Raw genomic sequence first — 19,186 nt, 5'->3', positions numbered from 1 at the left:
TTGTTGAGATATGCAAAAAACAGACAGACAGACAGAGATCCTTAGATACTGAATCTTTGCAAAACAGTTTCAATGGATCTCATTCAGACCTATCATTATGACACGGATGGTCAATATACCGTGTGTGTGTGTGTGTGTGTGTGTGTGTGTGTGTGTGTGTGTGTGTGTGTGTGTGTGTGTGTGTGTGTGTGTGTGTGTGTGTGTGTGTGTGTGTGTGTGTGTGTGTGTGTGTGTGTGTGTGTCCATGAATTAATTTACAGATTAATTATATGCAACCAAAAAAAGCTTGTGTGTTATGAAGTTTGGACAAAATGACACAACAGAAATGGCTTTATACTGGAAATTATTTTTTAATCAAGAGGAAAAGGCAAAAAGTACAAAATAGACAATCTTTCTATACATACACATGGTAGGAAAAGTGAAAGAAAAATAAGTAAATAATAAAGAATAGCATGAAACAAAGATTTCAATGTCATGTTTAGAGATACAGAGTTACTGTAAGTCCAGTTAGTTATGAGTTACCAATACACATACTACTGAATGCATCAAGGCACATGTGTGACGTGTATTTTGGTCTTGGAGTTTCTATTTACAGTGTCTTTCTTTAAGAAGAAGGTAGAAATTACATCAGTAATAAAGGGAATTAAGAGTTGAGGCAATACTGGCCTCTACATAAGACATAAAAACAGCCAACGGGAATATAATACAGGAGAGGTCATTTACAGTATTTGAAGGACAGACAAACACTTTAACACTTGCAAATGCATGCACAGAACACACGACAGATGTGTACATATGTACTGGCGCACATGCAATCACCAACGCTCTCACACTCACACGCCTCCATTCATTGACACATCAGACAACATCAACTTCATAGACACCACATGCACCTGCTGGGCATGCTGTATAAGACACACACAGCACATTGTTTAAATGCTGTCACTTGCTGTTAAGAACACTATGAACAACACGACAAGAATGACATACCACTCACTGCAGAACACAAGTCCTCCATTCACTATGTCGCAACTCTTCCTACTGTGATGGAACAGTGCTGCAGCAACAGCGGGACCTCTGCAATGGCAAAATCTTACATTTTGGTATCTACCTTTTGTTTAAAGTAAAAGCTCTGAGGCCTTCTGTTGGGCAGACAATGCCCAGGGTCTGATTAAAACAAACACTCGTACAGTTTTCTCCCTGAACGCTGCACTGATAATACTTCCTTCAGTTAGTTAAATTTACTTACAAACACTAAAATGTGTCTCTCTTTGACAAACCTATGACAAGAAGAACTGAAAATTAGATTGTGCTGCTCAAACAATCCAGTCACGGATTACAAAATTCAAAGGAAAACAAAACAGAAACCTTTTTCAGAGAAAGCCATGTAAGGAGCAACACGAGTCAAAATTAGGATTGCATTAGTTTCAGTTTAAAGAGAGTTTAGTGTCTAGTTTTAGAAGCTTGAAGAGCCTAAAATAATAGAGGACTGTCTTTTATGGACCACAAATTAGACTCAGCTATCTGCAGCTCTAATCTAAAAACATTAGTAATCAAAAGCCTAAACTGGTCAAACCTAGTATACATGAAAAAAGACTTTAACAAGCTTGATTTTGCTACACAATAAGCTCCAAACTAAGAAACACAATGTTGTTATTTTTCACTTTTGGAATGCAGAGCCCTTACATGCCCCTGTAAGCAGGGCGGTCAAAAAAAAGCATAAAAAATTCTGCAAATCGATGATCAACATGACCTCTATTACAAATACCAGCTTAGATGACAGACTGACATGTAAGTACGGAGTTGTCTCGATGATATGATTGTACAACAAGAAGAGTTGCTACTAAGAGCAGTTACAGAGAAGAGTCTCATCTGGAAAAAACAGTCAAGCTCTTCTCCAATGATGAACCCAACACGACGCATTAATGTCTGTAATTAGACTGTTAGTCAGGGAACAAAGCATTCAGACCTGTACTCATATACAAAGAGTTTACAAAAGGCTGCATATGTGATGTTCACCTAAATCCACAGGTTCAAACATTGTCTTTCAAAAGCAGAGTGTCCATGCCTGTCCCTTGTGTTGCTTCCATACAGTCCATTTGCCAAATGCAGGCTGTTTTAAGGCAGCTTTCTTTGGGTGATGTCCATTAAGTGCATTAACAGTATTGCTACTATAGAACAATACAATGGTCCTCAGTGGTGCCACGGTGGAATGAACACTCCTTTAGTCTCCAGTATAAACAATAATATACAGTATTCAATACTAGTGGTACATCAATAGTTCATCACTGCGTTGTACGTGTATGTAGGTTTGTGAATCTAAGACACTGAACAGCAGAGAAAAATGATCCTGCTTCGAAAATCTTGCCTACTTTTCGGATTAACTTCATAGGAAATACAACTCTACAGTATTTCGGCCCATATGTGTCCTTAGAGACTTTGTAAGACATCTCAGACGAAGAGTGGGAAAATATAGCAAACATTTCATCCAAATCTTCAAAAAAAAACTATTAAATAATCTACAGAGAGGAACTGTTTTCTTTTCCCAGAGCTTTGGAATTTCTTATGGTTCACATTATGGAATGAACAGTGCAATAAAAACAACAAAGGACAACCGCCCTTGCTATGTTTATACAAAACCACAGTGGTCCGTGTTGTGTCTTCATTTTCTCTCTTTCCCTCGAGTTCTTTGTTGTCTTCTTTTAGTGGTTAAACTGCATGTAATGACATCATTAAAGCAGACAATCTCTGTGTCTCCTTTTGTATTCTTTCTTCATGACGTGGCCACTTCTTCTTGGTGACATTTTTGCATCGTATCCATGAAGCGCATGTGGAATTGCTTTCATCTTTTTGCATCCTGTTTGGTCAGCGTTTGCTTCATCTCTGATATGGGAAGCAACATGGCAGAAGAGAAAAGAATATAAAGTCCAACATCTCCTATTTGTGAAACCTGATGTCGGTCTTTACATTAAGGCAAAGTTAAGGCAACAAAACAGCTGCTGGTACATAGTGCTTCAAGAAGAGTCAGAGGTGAACTTCACATCTGAATTCTGTCCGTTAAAAGGTTCGTGGTCGCAGCGCTTCGGCACTGGACCTGTTAATACACACACACCCACACACACAGTCCGATGTCAGTCAGGAGACATGAAAAGTCTATCAAAATCAACTTGTATTGCTCTTTGGTGAGGTTTCAGAAGGTTTCTCAGCTGCAGGTAGTGCTGCTGGCTTCAGCCCAGTGGTTACCAGCATTGAGGTGCTCATAACGGCAGGTCTGTAGAGGTTCAGCATTGTGTGTTGGTGGTTGCTGTGTGGGTGCACACGTGTGTGAAGAAGGCGAATGGGTGGGGCTCAGTGGCATTACAAACACGTCCCCTTCATGTTCATGTGACAGCGCAGGAGATCCGAGGCTACGGGTGGGGCCCAACTCCTGAAAGGGAGCTCTGCGAGGTGATTGGTTAGATCGTCCTATATGGAGTCGCTGTCATGCTCCATTGGCTCATCGGGGAGGCTGCAAGAAAGTGGGAAAGACAGATAGATAGTGTCTAAATTAAGGTGCTGTTTGGGGTTGTTGTGTGGCTGTATTCGTGTGTGTTGAATGTGTGTGCCGTACCTCTTGTTGGAAAGGACTCCCACAGAGAGTGAGGCCAAAGCATTGACAGCATCTGTTTCCTCACAGTCTCTACTCTGAGCAGCCAGGTACGACAAACCCACTGACCCACTGGAGGCTTTCACATTCTGCCAGTATTGACCTGCAAAACACACACGTGTTACTGATGTTAAAATGCAACGAGAAACCTAACTTAAATCTTGTTCTGCACATTATTAGCATTATAATGTTGATTGTAATGGTAATAAGAAGGCAGAGAAGAAGAAGAGCATGAAAAATGGGACCAACACTCTGAACCACATTACCATACAGTGGGTTTTTTAATTGGCAAATTTACACTATTTATCAGAGCCACAAACTGTAAAAACACAAAAACTGCGGTTTTTGTTTTTATATTTCTGATGACTTTCCAGTGAACTGGAAATCTGTTACATGCCACTACTTTGGAAAAATTCACTAGATCTAAATGATTTCATCAAATCACTTTACTCTGCATGTCTTCTTAAATAAATTGCTAATATATATATATATATATATATATATATATATATATTTATACACAATTTTTTTACTCTGATTAGATTCTGTAAAAAACAAACCAAAATAATTTTTCTTTCATTTTATGATTTATGTGTCATATAAATTTAAGATGACATTTTTGAATTCCCTCTTACTTCTGTCCACAGTGGTGCAGCACGTTACATTGCAATAGAGAGATAGATAGATAAGTGACTGTATAAAGTAACTGCTGCTCACCTTGTATCTGGATGACAGTCTGCAGGGAGCGGACAGCGTTAGCATTGGGCTTCTGGAGGAGGACATCTTCTGGCAGTGGGTCCTACAGGACAGAGACACAGTCACAAAGAAAGTTGCATTCATGTTGGAATTTTTTCCAAGAATAAAATATTTGTTTAAGAGACATACTAACTACATTTTTATTCAGAGCAACTTTATCGCTAAGGCAAGAGATGACTTCATGAAACCTATTCCCGCCGTCCGGTACATATTTCAGTCACGCAATTCGGTATTCGTACCTAACGTACACGTGCATAACACTAAAAATTATGCGTGATGCAGTTATAGTCTGGATAATACACAGTTAAATACACGGTTAACGTGATACAGTTATACACCGTTAACTCAGTGATGTGGCTTATAGTTTAGATCCACAAATTTTTAAAAGATTTCTGCCATCGATAATGATACGACTGAGCAGCCTTGGCGGAGGAATGCGCTCTCTGAGCACTTTTCTAGTTTCTTTTATTTTTAGTTGGAAAAAAGTAAAAATTACAGAAGTTAAATAGCTCATAGTGTGTAGCCCTGCTTGTGTTGCAGTTCACTACAAGTCCACAAATACTAATTTTACTACCACAAAACAAAATGTAAATATAAATGTTTCTCCATTTGCTCATTTAACAAAAGATTTGAAAAAAAACTAAGATAACTGTGTTTCCCAGCATGCCTTACCTGTATGCCCAAGAGTGTGCTGACACAAGCTTCTGATGCATCACAGATAGCTGTGAGGTCATGACCTCCCTCAAGGGCCAAAACCACACGACCTCCTGCTAGCGACATCAGCTGGCGGGTCAGGAAGCCGAAACCTGCACAGAATTGTCGACTTGAATTAGGAACCACGCATAAAACAGAGTAAAGCTTGGCAGGTGAGCTGCAATCACCGAACCGAAAGTACTGTAAGAGTTACCAAAAAGAGTTTTGCTATGATTTCCAATATTCTATGAAAACGTGTATTTTTACTGCGTAGATCCTCCCACAGCAACATACCAACTACTAATTACTATAATTATGGTTACATCAGTGATGAAGCGAGGCATGGAAGAAGGCACAATTCTGCTCTTTGGTCCATGCTTGACAGAAGCTATAATAATCTATTAATATCTCCAAATACCCACAGGACCATAAAGTAAAGTTCTTATTAGTGTCTCATGCTAAAAACAAGACCTTGAGGTAAAGGCTGGAGGACACAGCATACAGTCTGTGGTAGAGAACCATGCTTACATTTGGCGGAGACCTTGTACCCTCCTAGAGGAGCAGGGTTTCCCTCAGCGGCATCGAAACCAGCCGATACCAGAACGACATCCGGGGAGAACTCCTGGGCAATAGGCATCACCACAGACCTATAGGTACACACAAACACACACAGCTCTCTGTAACTTCAAGGGACTGGAAATGGTTCCTTTAGGTTCTCCTGTTCATTTTTTTAGTTAATGTGGACATGCAACATTCCCGAACCCTCTGAACCCCAAGCAGCAGTTGCTGGGCGTTTTTAACTCCTGTTACAGCAGACTCATTTTTCATTGCAATATAAAGTCCTGCACCATTATGAAAACAGCACAACCATGGCTTGAAGTGGAGAGAGCTCAGATGTGCTTTTTCCACAGTTTGAAACATTTATCATGCCATAAATTATAAACCAAGAAAAAAATAAGCTGAGATTCATTGATTATTTAATTTACAAAAAATGAAAAAAAATTGGAATCAACATGTACAATATGTTCCAAGTGGAAGGAAAAAATGCTGACTAAATACTATAGATATCTGCCATAAATAACAAAAAAGAAAAAAAATAAGTGCTACAATTTTAATTTGTTTCCATATTTACACCAAAGTGTAAGAATGGAGAGTTTCTGCAGGTCCTTTATTCCAGTATCTGTCAGATTGTACAAAGAAACTTTACTGTTCACTCATGCACTTTTATCCTCCTTACACATTCTTTCCACCAACTTATGTGCAATAACTGGTACCTCATCCTCTTGTATATAGTCTTCTATACAAAATAAAAAAATCATCATCTGTATATCATGTTCTTTGCAATTTTTGCACTGTGTTTGTTCTGATTTATTCTCGTACTGTCGTTATACTTTTTCTTTTGGAGCTGCTGTAACAGTGAACTTTCCCCACTGTGGGATCAAAATCTTATCTTATTTGTCTCCTATCTGCTCTGTGAAAAACACAGTTCGAAAAGTTCCCAAATTTTAGTCACAGGACTATTAGTCACTGTCGAGTCATGGATACGCTGCACTTCTTTTCCACAGAATTTAGTCAGAGAAAACAGTTGATTATTTTGGAATTCTTAAATGAGACATGCAATAAAAAAGTCGCTTTGATCAAATATGATTGAAGCTTTGATTTGAATTCGTTTCCGATTAAGTTGAATGTCACAGATGAGTGGTTTAAGGGCCGCTGAAAAGTTGAAAATCTGATGATTACAGTTTCTGGCTATGATAATAAGTGTTTTTAACTGAGGCCATGCCTTTCAAACCCACCAGCGGGTTCTGGGGTTCAGAGGGTTAAAGGATAATGTCAGTGTGCAATTTTATTTTATGTTTTTTACCGCTAATGTAAAGGAAACGTCAGCTGGGTTTTGACATATTCTGCCGCAGTTTTGTGTGAATCCCCTGGCCGTAACATGCACCTATTGTTTTCAAATAACCCATTAAAGATGGCACAAACATCCTGCTGCACAGGCATACAAAACCTAACAATTTAAATTACATGTGTATTGTAGATTTTTTTTTCTGATACAGTGCCCATTTCAGCCCTAATTATATACTTCAACTCAAAGAATAGAAGGACAGGAAACTTGACTTTTTTCTTTGGAGTCGCATAAAAAGCAATAGTAAAATAACACACAGACCACGTTCATCACAGGCAGGAAGAGTTCATGTACCATAATGCAAGTGATTCTGTAAGTGCTCATGGCAGAGAGAGGGCAAGTTAAGTGAACAAAAGCTGCAGACTCTTGAGAGCGACTGCAACAAAAACCAAACAACGAGTGAGGTCACCACCATGGCAAAGACTGCAGGATTTTGGGAAGAAAAAAAAAAAATCACTGGAATACTGCTTATATTTCTGAAAAAATACAGAATTTTCACCATAAGACTTGAATAACTCCATTTAGAAATAATTAGTAATTCTAGAGTGGTTAGAGGGATGTTGCAATGGAGTGTATCTTCAGTGAAAATATATTTTAAAAAAAATCTAATGAAAAATCTGTTTGGAATTGGAACCTTTCTATTATGGTGTAACACTGATAAAGCATCCAAAACTGTGGTTTGCTTTGGATAACATTCAGATTTGACTTTGCACTCATCATACAGAGCTTTGTGGAGTTGAGTTAAATGGTCAGAAAAATTATTTGTGTTGACGTTTGTAGTGGCAACAAATACACTCCTGACAGAGGACCTTTTTTTGGTTAACATCATTCTGTCTGCTGCCAACATATTGTAATGCAGCTTTTCTTTTTGCAAACAAATCTTTCTTTAAGGGTTTCCTGTTAATTTTACTCAGCACATGTTGCTGTGAATAATCCTTAAATTGGAGTAAACTGTGTTCTGTCAGACTACTCCGGTACATCATCCATGCAAAATGAGTACTGTCTCAGTTACCTTCTGCACTTTACAGCGTCTATTCTAAAACAATCTACCGTGTAGCAATATCGGAAGCATCAGTGAGAGGCTCAGTTGCATCGAACTGGAGCAAAAATGTCAAAAGTGAATACACGCATTTAAAAAAGCCAATTCTGAACCTAACAGAAGCCAACTCCAACACCGTGTTCACTGATATTCTGCTTCCACAACCAGCTGTCGTGCACATCTCAGCTGATTCAACACATAATAATAAGCCGCTGACAGATTTTAACATGGATTTGTTTCATCAGTTCGCTCGTGAAGACTGACTTGAATATTCAGTGTAGCTGTTTTCCAATCAAACCAGGCAGTCTCCCACAGATAACAAATATTAATGATCCAGTCTAAAGGAGTCATTAGCATGACAAGTGAAACTAAGGCTTGGCTGATCCCAGACTCGGCAACTCAAACAGAGCTGACGAATGACTATTGTTTCTCCACCAGAGAAGCTGCAAGTGTGCTCCACAGAGTCATATTGTTTTGTCAGCTCTTGTAGCTGCACTGTGTTGTTTGGGGACTTCAAACAGTGGAAGATTTTGCTATTGTTGTCAGGAAGAAAGCGATGCTGTCAAGAGGTGGAGAGAGGCTTGACTCTGCGGCTCGCTGCTGTCGGCGAAGTTCAAAGCCGCAGAGTGCGAGTCTGTTTCCCATTAGAGGCTTGTCACTCTCCTCACGTCATTGACAACACAGAGAAAAGAGGAAAAGCAGTCCATCTGGGATCCATTTACCTTCATTATTCTGCCTGGGGACTCTGGAGACCCCCCTCCCTACACACACACACACACACACACACACACACACACACACACACACACACACACACACACACACACACACACACACACACACACACACACACACACACACACACACACACACACACACACACACACACACACACACACACACACACACACACACACACACACGTACATATTCAAGCTCACATGCACATATCCAAACACATACTGCTGTCATGACTGCATGCAGATGGACAACATGAGCTCATAGACAAAAATGAGGACACACAGAGATAAAACACAACCCAGGATGATCAAATCCACGCAATTATGCAACACAAAGAGAAATACAGCACATACATACATTTTCACACACATACAGACGCACACAAACACGCAGCGTAAATAATTGTCCGTCAGTGTCTGTGGTGCAGAAAGTTTTGATTCATCAAACAATTTCGATCAATATAACAGGCCGAAATTCTATGATAATAATGTGGATTTGAAGTGTGAGCATGCACACACTCCTTACTTATCCCCACGCGCACACACACACCCAACCGCAAAACCCATTCCCACCTCCCCTGTAGACCCATTAAAGCTGCCACGGTCCCCCCAGAGAGAGTAACTACAGACAAACTAATGGAAAGACGGAGGGAAAGAGGGAGTGTGGAGGAGAGGACGGGACGCTTATTAAAGATCAATAAAGGGAGGACAGGAAGAGGGCGAGAACGTGTGTGCGTCGGGTTGTGGCGAGGGCTGGGTGATGGAAAATAGGGGGGTGGTGAGAGTGAAGGATAAGGTGAAAATGCAACAAAGTTCCCCCTCTGAAGCTCTCCAACTTTAACCCACAAAATGCGTTCTATTAAGCGGCGTCTATACAGCAGATCCCTCAACATTTTGGAAGTTTTATTAATTACAAAGGAAGAGGTCTTAAAGGTTTCGACTCCTTTAAAGGAAAAATGCTTTTTTCAATTTATTAGGGCAACATGTTTCCCTATGAGGGCCTAAGACAGATTTATACACTGATCATATTAATATATATCATTTTCACTTCATGAAATGTAAACTACCGTTCAAAAGTTTGGGGTCACTTAGAAATGTCCATATTTATGAAAGAAAAGCAGTTTTTGAAGATAACATTAAATGAATCAGAAATACAGTCTAGACATTGTTAATGTGGTAAATGACTATTCTAGCTGGAAATGGTTGCTATTTAATGGACTATCTATATAGGAGTATAGAGACACATTTCCAGCAACCATCACTCCTGTGTTCTAATGCTACATTGTGTTGGCTAATCGTGTTGAAAGGTTAATTGATGATTAGAGAACCCATGTGCAAATATGTTGGCACATTAATAAAAGTGTGAGTTTTCATGGAAAACATGAAAATCTCTGGGTGACCAAACTTTTGTGTGGTAGTGTATATTTAACTTTTTTCCCTATATACTATAAGCTCCTCTTTCTGATCTTACACGTTGGAATGAGTTGAAGACTAGTCATATTTTCAGTCCATAAAGTTTATTTATCTATTTTTATATCCCTTATTAATCTCACGAGGGGAAATTCTGATTTTCGCAAGGGTCAGCCACGGTACAGCGTCCTGGGAGCACACACTGATGCAGGATGTCATGCAAGGCGCTAACCAGGAGCAATCAGGGGTTAGGTGTCTTGCTCAGGGACACCTCGACATGAGCACGAAGGGCCGGGGGATCGAACCACAACCCTCCGGTTGCGAGACGGCCACTCTACCCACTGAGCTATGCCGCCCCGGCATATTATTGTGATATTGTGTGTGACGATGGATAACACAATGACACTGTACGACCAATCCGACCCCCAGGTGTCCGGGACACTGACCATGCTCACATCCATCTCTGTTTGTTGTCATCAACTCACTATCTATCCACATTTCTTTCTCTCTTCTTTGCACCTGGCTCAAATTGTGTCTCCCTACACTGGTACATGTCTGAGTTTCAATAGTCTTCTTGGAATCTATGAATGCCAACTCGCCTCACATCTTCAGATCAGTATTATTTTCTACAGCTAAGCAGGCAATTATCAGAGAACTTTGGATGTGCGGAACTCTTGCCATGTGTGGCTCCAGGCACATTAAAACAAAAAGAAAAATGCTGAGAACTTCCATTAAGTCCAGATCTAAATACAAGACCATATGACTGGCATTATGAAAATTAAAAAAAGAAACTCAATCATTTTTTTTCTTACCACTGAACATTTTCTGTTTTAAGTTTGTTATGTGATATCATCATATCAAGCTCTGGAAGATACACACAGAAACTGTGAACCTCCACAACCTTGGGGAGGTTTCTCACCATGAAAACAAAGCACTGAAGCCAGTATTATCTGGTTCACTGTGCTCAGTGGACTGATTTTAAGTAACGGATAGGGTGGGTCAGCTGGATCAGAAAACTTCAAAAGTTATGCATTTCAGAGCTACACTAAATGTTTTTCTTCTAGAGCAGAGACTATTAACACCATTACCAGCATCTGGGCCAAATCTTTGTTTTTCTACTTTTACCATGATTATTTTAATAAGAAAATATGCAAAAAGAGGAACTTGTGGGCTGTTATTACCACAAGGAAGAAGAATACCACACATTTTCTGTTCTTTAGCACATCTTTTACTTCCACTCAGGAGTAATCTAATCTCAGTCGCAAGTAAATTGTAAGTGCTGGCAAAACTGGACTTGTCACTGCCATAAGGGTGATCTGTTCCACCTCACAAACACAGGGTGCTGGCCCCCACCTACATCCTCCCACTCTGAATTACTATCATAGGAAAATCTGTCATTCTGTGGCTGTGTTCCACAAAAGGTCAGAGGTCAGGGTCATGCTACAAAGAACCAGTTCTGGAACAAACAAGGAATCTGTGTTTCCTTAACAACACTTCAGACATTTCCAAAAAAGGCTTTAAAACAAGCGTTATTACGTGAACAAATCTCATGTTGACTGCGGTGACATATTATTGGAGGTACTAAGTAATGACAGGAACTAAATGCATGGCCAGATCATTTGCTATGCTGCCTGTGATTTCATTAGACTTCAGATTATGGTCCCACCACTCAAATGTGTATGTGAGGAACTTGTGTTTTTCTACAAACACATGTATACATGTGTATGGGCACAGCCCCCCTCTTTAAGTCTACCACTGCCACTGTGCTCCTTTTCCAGTAACCCTGCGGTTGCCACAGTTTCCTTAGGGTTAGATGCAGCAGACAACCAAAAAGCCCACACATCTGAAACTTTATTGGTGCTAAACACCCACCAATGACAATTATCCAACCCACCAGCAGGAAGTAACGGTCCGCAATCTGTCAAACACAAGACCTGGAGACCATTTACTGTAAAACATCTGAAGTTATTGGAAACGGGAAGCACCAGACACATGCTTTCCAAATGACAAGGATTATTAATTACGCAAGAAGTACGTCAGAGGCAATGTGAAGCCGAACCTCTGATCAGCTTCAGTGCGTTTGATGTGGCTTAGTGAAAAGGAAACGAGAGGAATTATCTGAATATCCTGATCAATAAAAACTGGAACACAGGTGGTGATAAACGATTAGGATTAAGCTTGACTTATTGGTCTGACCTACTAGATTTCACATCCTGATGTGAATTAAAGACAGAAAAATAATCTGCCTTCAATATTTGTTGCACTAACTTCCAGATCATGCTGGGATCTAAATAAAATGATTTACTGTCGCTCATTTGCACTACACTTTGATTTCTTTGTGCTTTGGCAGGCATGGAAACGCTTCTTATGTACTGAATCTGAGAACGTGAGAAAGCATCTCTACAATTCTGCAAAATATCAAGACATACAGATGTGGAACAAATTTAAGAATAAACACGCTCCGCTTAAAACATCCCCCGCCTTATATATAGTACCTCTAAGGGCAAGAAATATTAATATATACTGGACGATACACCTACAAAATGATACATCTTCACTACAACAAAAAAAAAAAAACAGTCACGTCAAGGTCATACACCCCTAAAGGCACATCTACATTACCAACATGCTTAGTGTGCGCAATATGAACAAAATCCCTCAAGTAGTTTCTGAGCTATGATCCGGAAACCAAAAAATATTTGAAGTGCCTCACTATGACCTTAAAAATTAGGTCAAGGTCATACACCCCAAAAGGCACATCTATACCATATAGAGATGGCCTGGGTGCAATATGAATGAAATCCCTCAAGTAGTTTCAGAGATATGCTCCGGAAACGAAATGTGGACGTACGAACGGACGGACGTGCCCACGCCAATACCCCCTCCGTGCCTACGGCCGGCGGGGGATAATAAAAAGTGAGTGGAGACTAAAATATTCAATGTCATGCAATGACTGCAGATAATTTCACAGTGTACAGCGGGTCACTGAATTCTTGATGTGAAAAGAACATGAATCACACAGCATCTCTATTCTACCGTTTAACTTGCTGCTCATCTGTCTCCCTCTAATCTTTGTAAGTTTGCATTGAAACAGAGCAGGAGTTGGTCCTACCTGAATGCAGCGAGGTACTCAGCGTCTCCCATGGGTGGCTCCAGCCCTCCAGTGAATGCCACATTCACATTGAAGCCCTCACCGGCTCCAGAACCAACCTAAACCCAAATGTTTACGTCAAATTAATATCATCCTTGTGATTTTAGCGCTCAGAGTATCAAGTGTCCTGGATGTCACCCACCTCAGCTGGCGACCCACTGCCAGGGAAGAAGTTTCCGTCGTCATAGCGATGAAGTGAGATGTAGAGAACGCTGGGGTCACTGTAAAATACCTCCTGGGTGCCATTACCATGGTGAACATCCTAGCCATTGGGAGATAAATCAATAAATTCATTAGTAATACTACAGTAAAAAGTCATTGCTGAGTATAAACGGTATGATTGAAGGATGTAAGAGTGCTGTCAGAATCTCATCCGTATGAACAACAGTAGAAGAATTAGCCTGAGTTAACAAGACGTCTTACCCAGTCAACAATGAGGATCTTGCTGACGCTGAGTTTGTGTTGGAGCTGCTTGGCAGCTATAGCCACAGAATTGAAGTAACAGAAACCCCTAAACGATACAGAGAGAGAGAGAGAATGAGACATACAGACGTCAACATGAAAATAAAAAGTAATGAATATCTCTATTAGTACAGACATGGGAATAATGGAAAGTCTTAGTGTCTCTGACTTGTGCAGAGAGTTTTGGCTGTGTGTCGTGTCTGCTGGGTTTTTAAAAAGTTTGTTTCCATGTTTGTACACACTGGGTCTTGATGAGAGGATCAGCTGAAGTTTACAGTACTGTGCAAAGTGTTTAGATTCTTTCTCATCATGTAAAACCATCAGGGATGCACATTCATTCGGCAGCATGTTAGTCAGATCAGGTTGTTTTAAAACATGCCACTTTTAAACTTTACAGACAAGAAGAGGCAGGAGAACGGCTGGTGTTCCTGTGCTTGAGGAAGAGAATAACTAAGAGGAATTATAACAAAAAATAAACAAATCCAGGCCCAAGCACTCAAAGTGGATTTCAAGTCAAAGGTCTTTACTTCAGAAAACACAAATATGTTTGGGGTGTTTCTTGAAAGATTTCAGTCCAAAGCTACTTCGAGTGACTAGATTTTTTTATTTCACTTTTTAGTTGTAATTCTTCCACCTTCATTATTGAAAAAGTAAAGATGTCACTGTCTTCAGAGGCAGAAACGGCTCGGACTCCTGCAACAGATGCTCAGGGTCCCACCATGATCTCATCTCAACCAGCCCACATCTATAGGACGACTGTGGCAAGTTTTCCAAGATACTTGGAACAACAGTATTTGTACAAGACAGAACCTGTATCATGTTCAAGGCAAAAGTTGGTAACATCAAATGTTGAAACAATACAGTAGTTGTACAGGATTGTACAAAAAGACAACAAAAATAATAAATCTTCATTTCATCCATTTACTGTCTATCAATAAATTCATTTCCTTCACAGAGAAGATGCAACACACACACACACACGCTTACATTGGATTGGAGGGATCTGCATGATGTCCCGGTGGTCTGACCACAGCAAAGCCATTCTGTGTAGAAGAGGATGAAACCATTAATCAGTGTTTCCATGGACTTAATGAGCTTTCAGCGTACCGTTAAGGTTTCATGACGAATACAACCATTCAAAAGTTTGGGGTCACTTAGAAATGTCCTCAATTTTGAAAGAAAAGCCGTTTTTTTTTTTTCAATAAAAGGTAACATAAATTAACCAGAAATACAGTCTAGACATTGTTAATGTGGTAAATGACTGTTCTAGCTGGAAATGGTTGATTTTTGATGGAATATCTCCATAGGGGTACAGAGGAACATTTCCAGGAACCATCACTCCTGTGTTCTAATGCTACATTGTGTTAGCTAATGATGTTAAAAGGCTAACTGATAATTAAAAAAACCCCTGTGCGATTATGTTAGCACATGAATTAAAGTGCGAGTTTTCATGGAAAACAGGAAATTGACTTGGTGACCCCAGTCTTTAGAACGGTAGTGTAAATATGAAAAATTCTGTCATACTGAAAAACAATCACATTGCCAAAATTCAAATCCTGATATTTAAAAGTCACCTGACAGGTCTCTAAAAGAAACAGCAGCAGTTTCCTGGTTTGCAGATGCAGGGTTCCAATATTTACCTTAATAACCTTTTATCTCTGTAATTCATATGCTTTCAAGGTGACTTATTTTAATCATGGCTTTAACATCCTGATATAAGATTTTTTTCATTTACTGGCTTAAAAAAATCTTGTAAATCTAAAAGTGTAACTTCAGAGATTTCATGGAAATACTAGATCACATGCCTGATTTCATTTATAGAGACAATGGAGGCTGTTCAGGATGCTTATTATGTTGGCTTGTAAAGTAGTACATATAGTATGCATTCCTACAGTATATATAGTCTGGTGGAGTGGTTGTCCTGTGGTTGCAGTGGAGTGTAGTGGTTGTGTGTTACCACTGGTCAGTATGGACCGAGTATTAGAATGATGTGTTCTTGTTTTTCATTCTCTGTCTGCCTTTCTTGTTTCACACAATTGTTTCTGTTTGTTTGGGGTTGCTTTGTTGGGTGAAATTTTTTTAGACTGAACTTGCCAGCTCCAAGTACTTTCTTCATTTTCGACAAAAAAATGGAAAAAGACAGGAATATAAACATATGATTGGTACAATTGTATGTTTATCGTAGATTTTTAACTGCTGTGAGAAAGAAAAGGAAAAGAATTGAAACCCAGTCATCTCTGAATTGGCTCAGTGGCTCCTGAAGGCAGAGTGAGGATTCTAAGTTAATGTTTCTCCCTGAGCCTGGTAGTTAACTTCCAGAAACAAAACACCAAAAGGAGAAACAAACTTCAGGATTACAAAAACAATTTTGAGTTCCTAGAGTTATTTCTGGCCCATCATCCAGTGCCTGAGAACAGTACATTTTAATGCTGGGGGGATAATGTTCAAACTTTCATTTTTATGTCTCTGCCATAATAACAAGGCCTTTCCACCGCCTGACATATGACTGTCTGTGTAGTGTGTGTTCAGTGTAAGAGCTGTTCTTTGCAACCTTCACCAAGAAGGTGGAGAATATGAGGATGTTTTTACTGTCATTTATCTGTCTGTATGTCAGCAGGATGTACAAACTACTGGGCTGAATTTTAAATTTCTTCATGTACTTATTTTTTTGAAAAAAAAAATGGAATCAACACATAAAACATTTTTCTAAGTGTTCAAAGGTGCTACCAATATTGGAAAAATGGCGAGTCTACATGCTACAGATATTTTATTAGCTATATTTTTTTCATTTGTTTCCATTCTGCACATCAGTGTAAAAGTCCCTGAATCTTTGTCATGTGTCACTAATGGCTTCACCATTGTACCAAGCAGCTGCTGCCAAAGAGTCCTGATTTTATTTATCTGGTGTCTTTCTTGTGATATAAAAATTAAACAAACACATGCTAAACATCCAAATGGTTTTGAGGATCAGAGGGTTACCTCTGAGTGTGGATTTGAATCACATTCTGAGATAGTGCAGCAGCTTTGGCAGAGGTCTGAGCTCTGTGAATACACTTCCATTTGCATTTCCTTTGACTTGTACATTATATCATTAGAAATGTATTGTAACCTGCACTTTATCTGCTGTTCTTGCTGACATACACTACAGTTCAGGGAGTCACCCAGAAAATTTCATGTTTTCCATGCAAACTCACACTTTTGTTCATGTGCTAACATAATTCCACAAGGGTTTTCTGATCATCAATTAGCCTTTCAACACCATTAGCTAACACAATGTAGCATTAGAACACAGGAGTGATGGTTGCTGGAAATGTCATTTACCACATTAACAATGTCTAGACTGTATTTCTGATTCATTTAATGTTATCTTCATTAAAAAAAATGCTACTCTTTCAAAAATGAGGACATTTCTAAGTGATCCCAAACTTTTGAATGGTAGTATACATGAATGTGCAGTAAACCATCAACACCAAGTTTAAATGTTGTTTATCACGACATTGGCTCTTGGTTCTCTTTGACACTGTGCCACACCTAGTGCTGAAGGTCTGTGAGTTTTAGTTTCTCACCTTTAGCTCTCCTTTAGCCACTCTGAATGATAGCTCAACAACGCTGCCTGCTGCCATGCGGGACGCCGTGGAAGTGTGCGACTCATTCCAGATGGTGTCATTATCAACCTGCCAATCAAAAGACGAGTGATGGATTAAATTTTTAAAAAATTATCCATAAATGTGAAAATATACATTATTCAATGATGAAATAAACCTGACCGACTATAAAACAGAATCTCTCAAAGCTTTCCTGCACAGATGTGACTCAGGAGTAACAAGGTTACTTTCACTCTTCCATTACGAAACCCGATCAATATTTGCAAGTAATTTTCCTTTCCATTCTGTTTTCTCTCTCCTCTGTTTGTTCACAAACTGGCATAAGTGTCCATCTGGCTCGGACAATGAAATCCGAGGCATTTCTTTCATCCCCGGTCATGGACATGTTGTTCTCATTAGTCTGACTTGTCATGGTTCGACACAGACTGTCAGGCAAACGTTAGCGTTGGGCCAAGCCAGCTTTCTTTTCCTCTTTAATATCCTGTCTTTATTTCTGTCCTTCTTGTAATTTTGTCCCGTCTTTCTTTGAAACAATATCAGCTTTCATCTGCGCAGTGATTGTGCACCATTCATTAAGAGCTTTGGAGAATTATGATCAAAAATAGCGAGTTTGCTCTTACCCCTACGCCCCCACATGGTAGCATCACAAACATCCTTTGAGAGAGGATTCCTGAAAAAACAGACACATATAATTTCTTATAAATTTATACATTTCAAAAGAACATCCACTGTTTGTCAGTTCAGCCATTTGTAAGGGTAATTTCACATAGTATTTCCAGAGATATTTATGACATACCAGCCAGTTTGCGGTTGTCCAGTTTGAGTCTGTTGAGCGGGTTGGTGCCATAGAGCAGCACATGGCGCTCTGTATGGACCGACTGCAGCTCCTCCAGAGTTGCTTTACGACCTCGAATACTCTGTATGGACACAAAATGAATGTTTTCATTTTCTCATATACAAGGTTGTCTCTTAAAGGAAGCACTATACGCCTATGATAGCCTGAAGAGCCAGGAATATGGAATGAGAAATCATACACATATTAATAACCTGTGAAACATCGAGTCTCCACTCAGTTACCACAATGCAGCACCTCAGGCAAGTTTGTGACCAAACTAAGGCTGAAGCGGTTCCTTGAGTTATTTGTGTAAATCGATTACTAAAATTCCTTGAGGCAAAATTCTCTGAATCGAGGCTTTATTTAATCCACTACATACTAGACCCCAGGTCACTAACTGGTGGACCATGATCTGAGTCTGGACCCAGAGTTCATCCTATAGGGACCAATAATCAATAAATTATATGGGGATTTTGAATTTGACTGGCACACATTTTCTAGTTTATGGTGCTTAGCACATCAGAGGTTGAACTACAAAGGCAGTTTGACATCGTCAGACTTTCTTTGTGTAAATCGGCTCTATAAAAACTAAAAACCTCAGTCAGAGTGAACAGGTATGAAAGTGGTTTTCGACTTTTTTTTAACTCAGACTTTCTGCTTCAAACTCGTCACACAAACAGGAGTGTTTAACGCATCATTTGACTCATTTTCCGCACAAGATCAACCGATCACAAACAGGTCGTTTTAATAGAGAACAACGAGGAGCATAGAAATTTATAATGGTAAAAAGCTGCTACTGGAAATTATGTAAGACAGGAATGCTGGTAGAAAACTGTAAATGTGCGTAATCTATTTATTTTACTGATCAATGCGGCTGATTGTTTCTAACGGACTGCTGCACAATAAAACTTCATATACTCAGACATGATATTGTATCGAAGCA

At 39.5% G+C, this 19,186-nt stretch overlaps 1 protein-coding gene across 3 annotated transcripts in view; it reads right to left on the bottom strand.

Moving 5' to 3' along the window:
• Window positions 1-330: 330 nt before the first annotated feature.
• The window catches only part of hdac7a (histone deacetylase 7a), a 77,705-nt gene continuing 58,849 nt past the window's right edge, over window positions 331-19,186 (bottom strand). For all 3 annotated transcript variants that reach the window (XM_051949652.1, XM_051949653.1, XM_051949654.1), the window contains 12 exons: window positions 18,205-18,325; window positions 18,029-18,078; window positions 17,370-17,477; window positions 14,791-14,846; window positions 13,765-13,852; window positions 13,484-13,603; window positions 13,303-13,400; window positions 5,624-5,742; window positions 5,075-5,208; window positions 4,364-4,445; window positions 3,611-3,749; window positions 331-3,508 (listed from right to left, as the gene is read on the bottom strand). In XM_051949652.1, the coding sequence (XP_051805612.1) occupies window positions 3,466-3,508; window positions 3,611-3,749; window positions 4,364-4,445; window positions 5,075-5,208; window positions 5,624-5,742; window positions 13,303-13,400; window positions 13,484-13,603; window positions 13,765-13,852; window positions 14,791-14,846; window positions 17,370-17,477; window positions 18,029-18,078; window positions 18,205-18,325 (1,158 nt within the window). In that variant the 3' untranslated portion in view covers window positions 331-3,465. The remainder of the gene's footprint in view (window positions 3,509-3,610; window positions 3,750-4,363; window positions 4,446-5,074; window positions 5,209-5,623; window positions 5,743-13,302; window positions 13,401-13,483; window positions 13,604-13,764; window positions 13,853-14,790; window positions 14,847-17,369; window positions 17,478-18,028; window positions 18,079-18,204; window positions 18,326-19,186) is intronic.

Source organism: Acanthochromis polyacanthus, chromosome 6 (genome assembly GCF_021347895.1).
Source record: "Acanthochromis polyacanthus isolate Apoly-LR-REF ecotype Palm Island chromosome 6, KAUST_Apoly_ChrSc, whole genome shotgun sequence".
Lineage (NCBI taxonomy): Eukaryota > Metazoa > Chordata > Actinopteri > Pomacentridae > Acanthochromis > Acanthochromis polyacanthus.
This window is presented reverse-complemented; position numbering and strand designations above follow the sequence as displayed.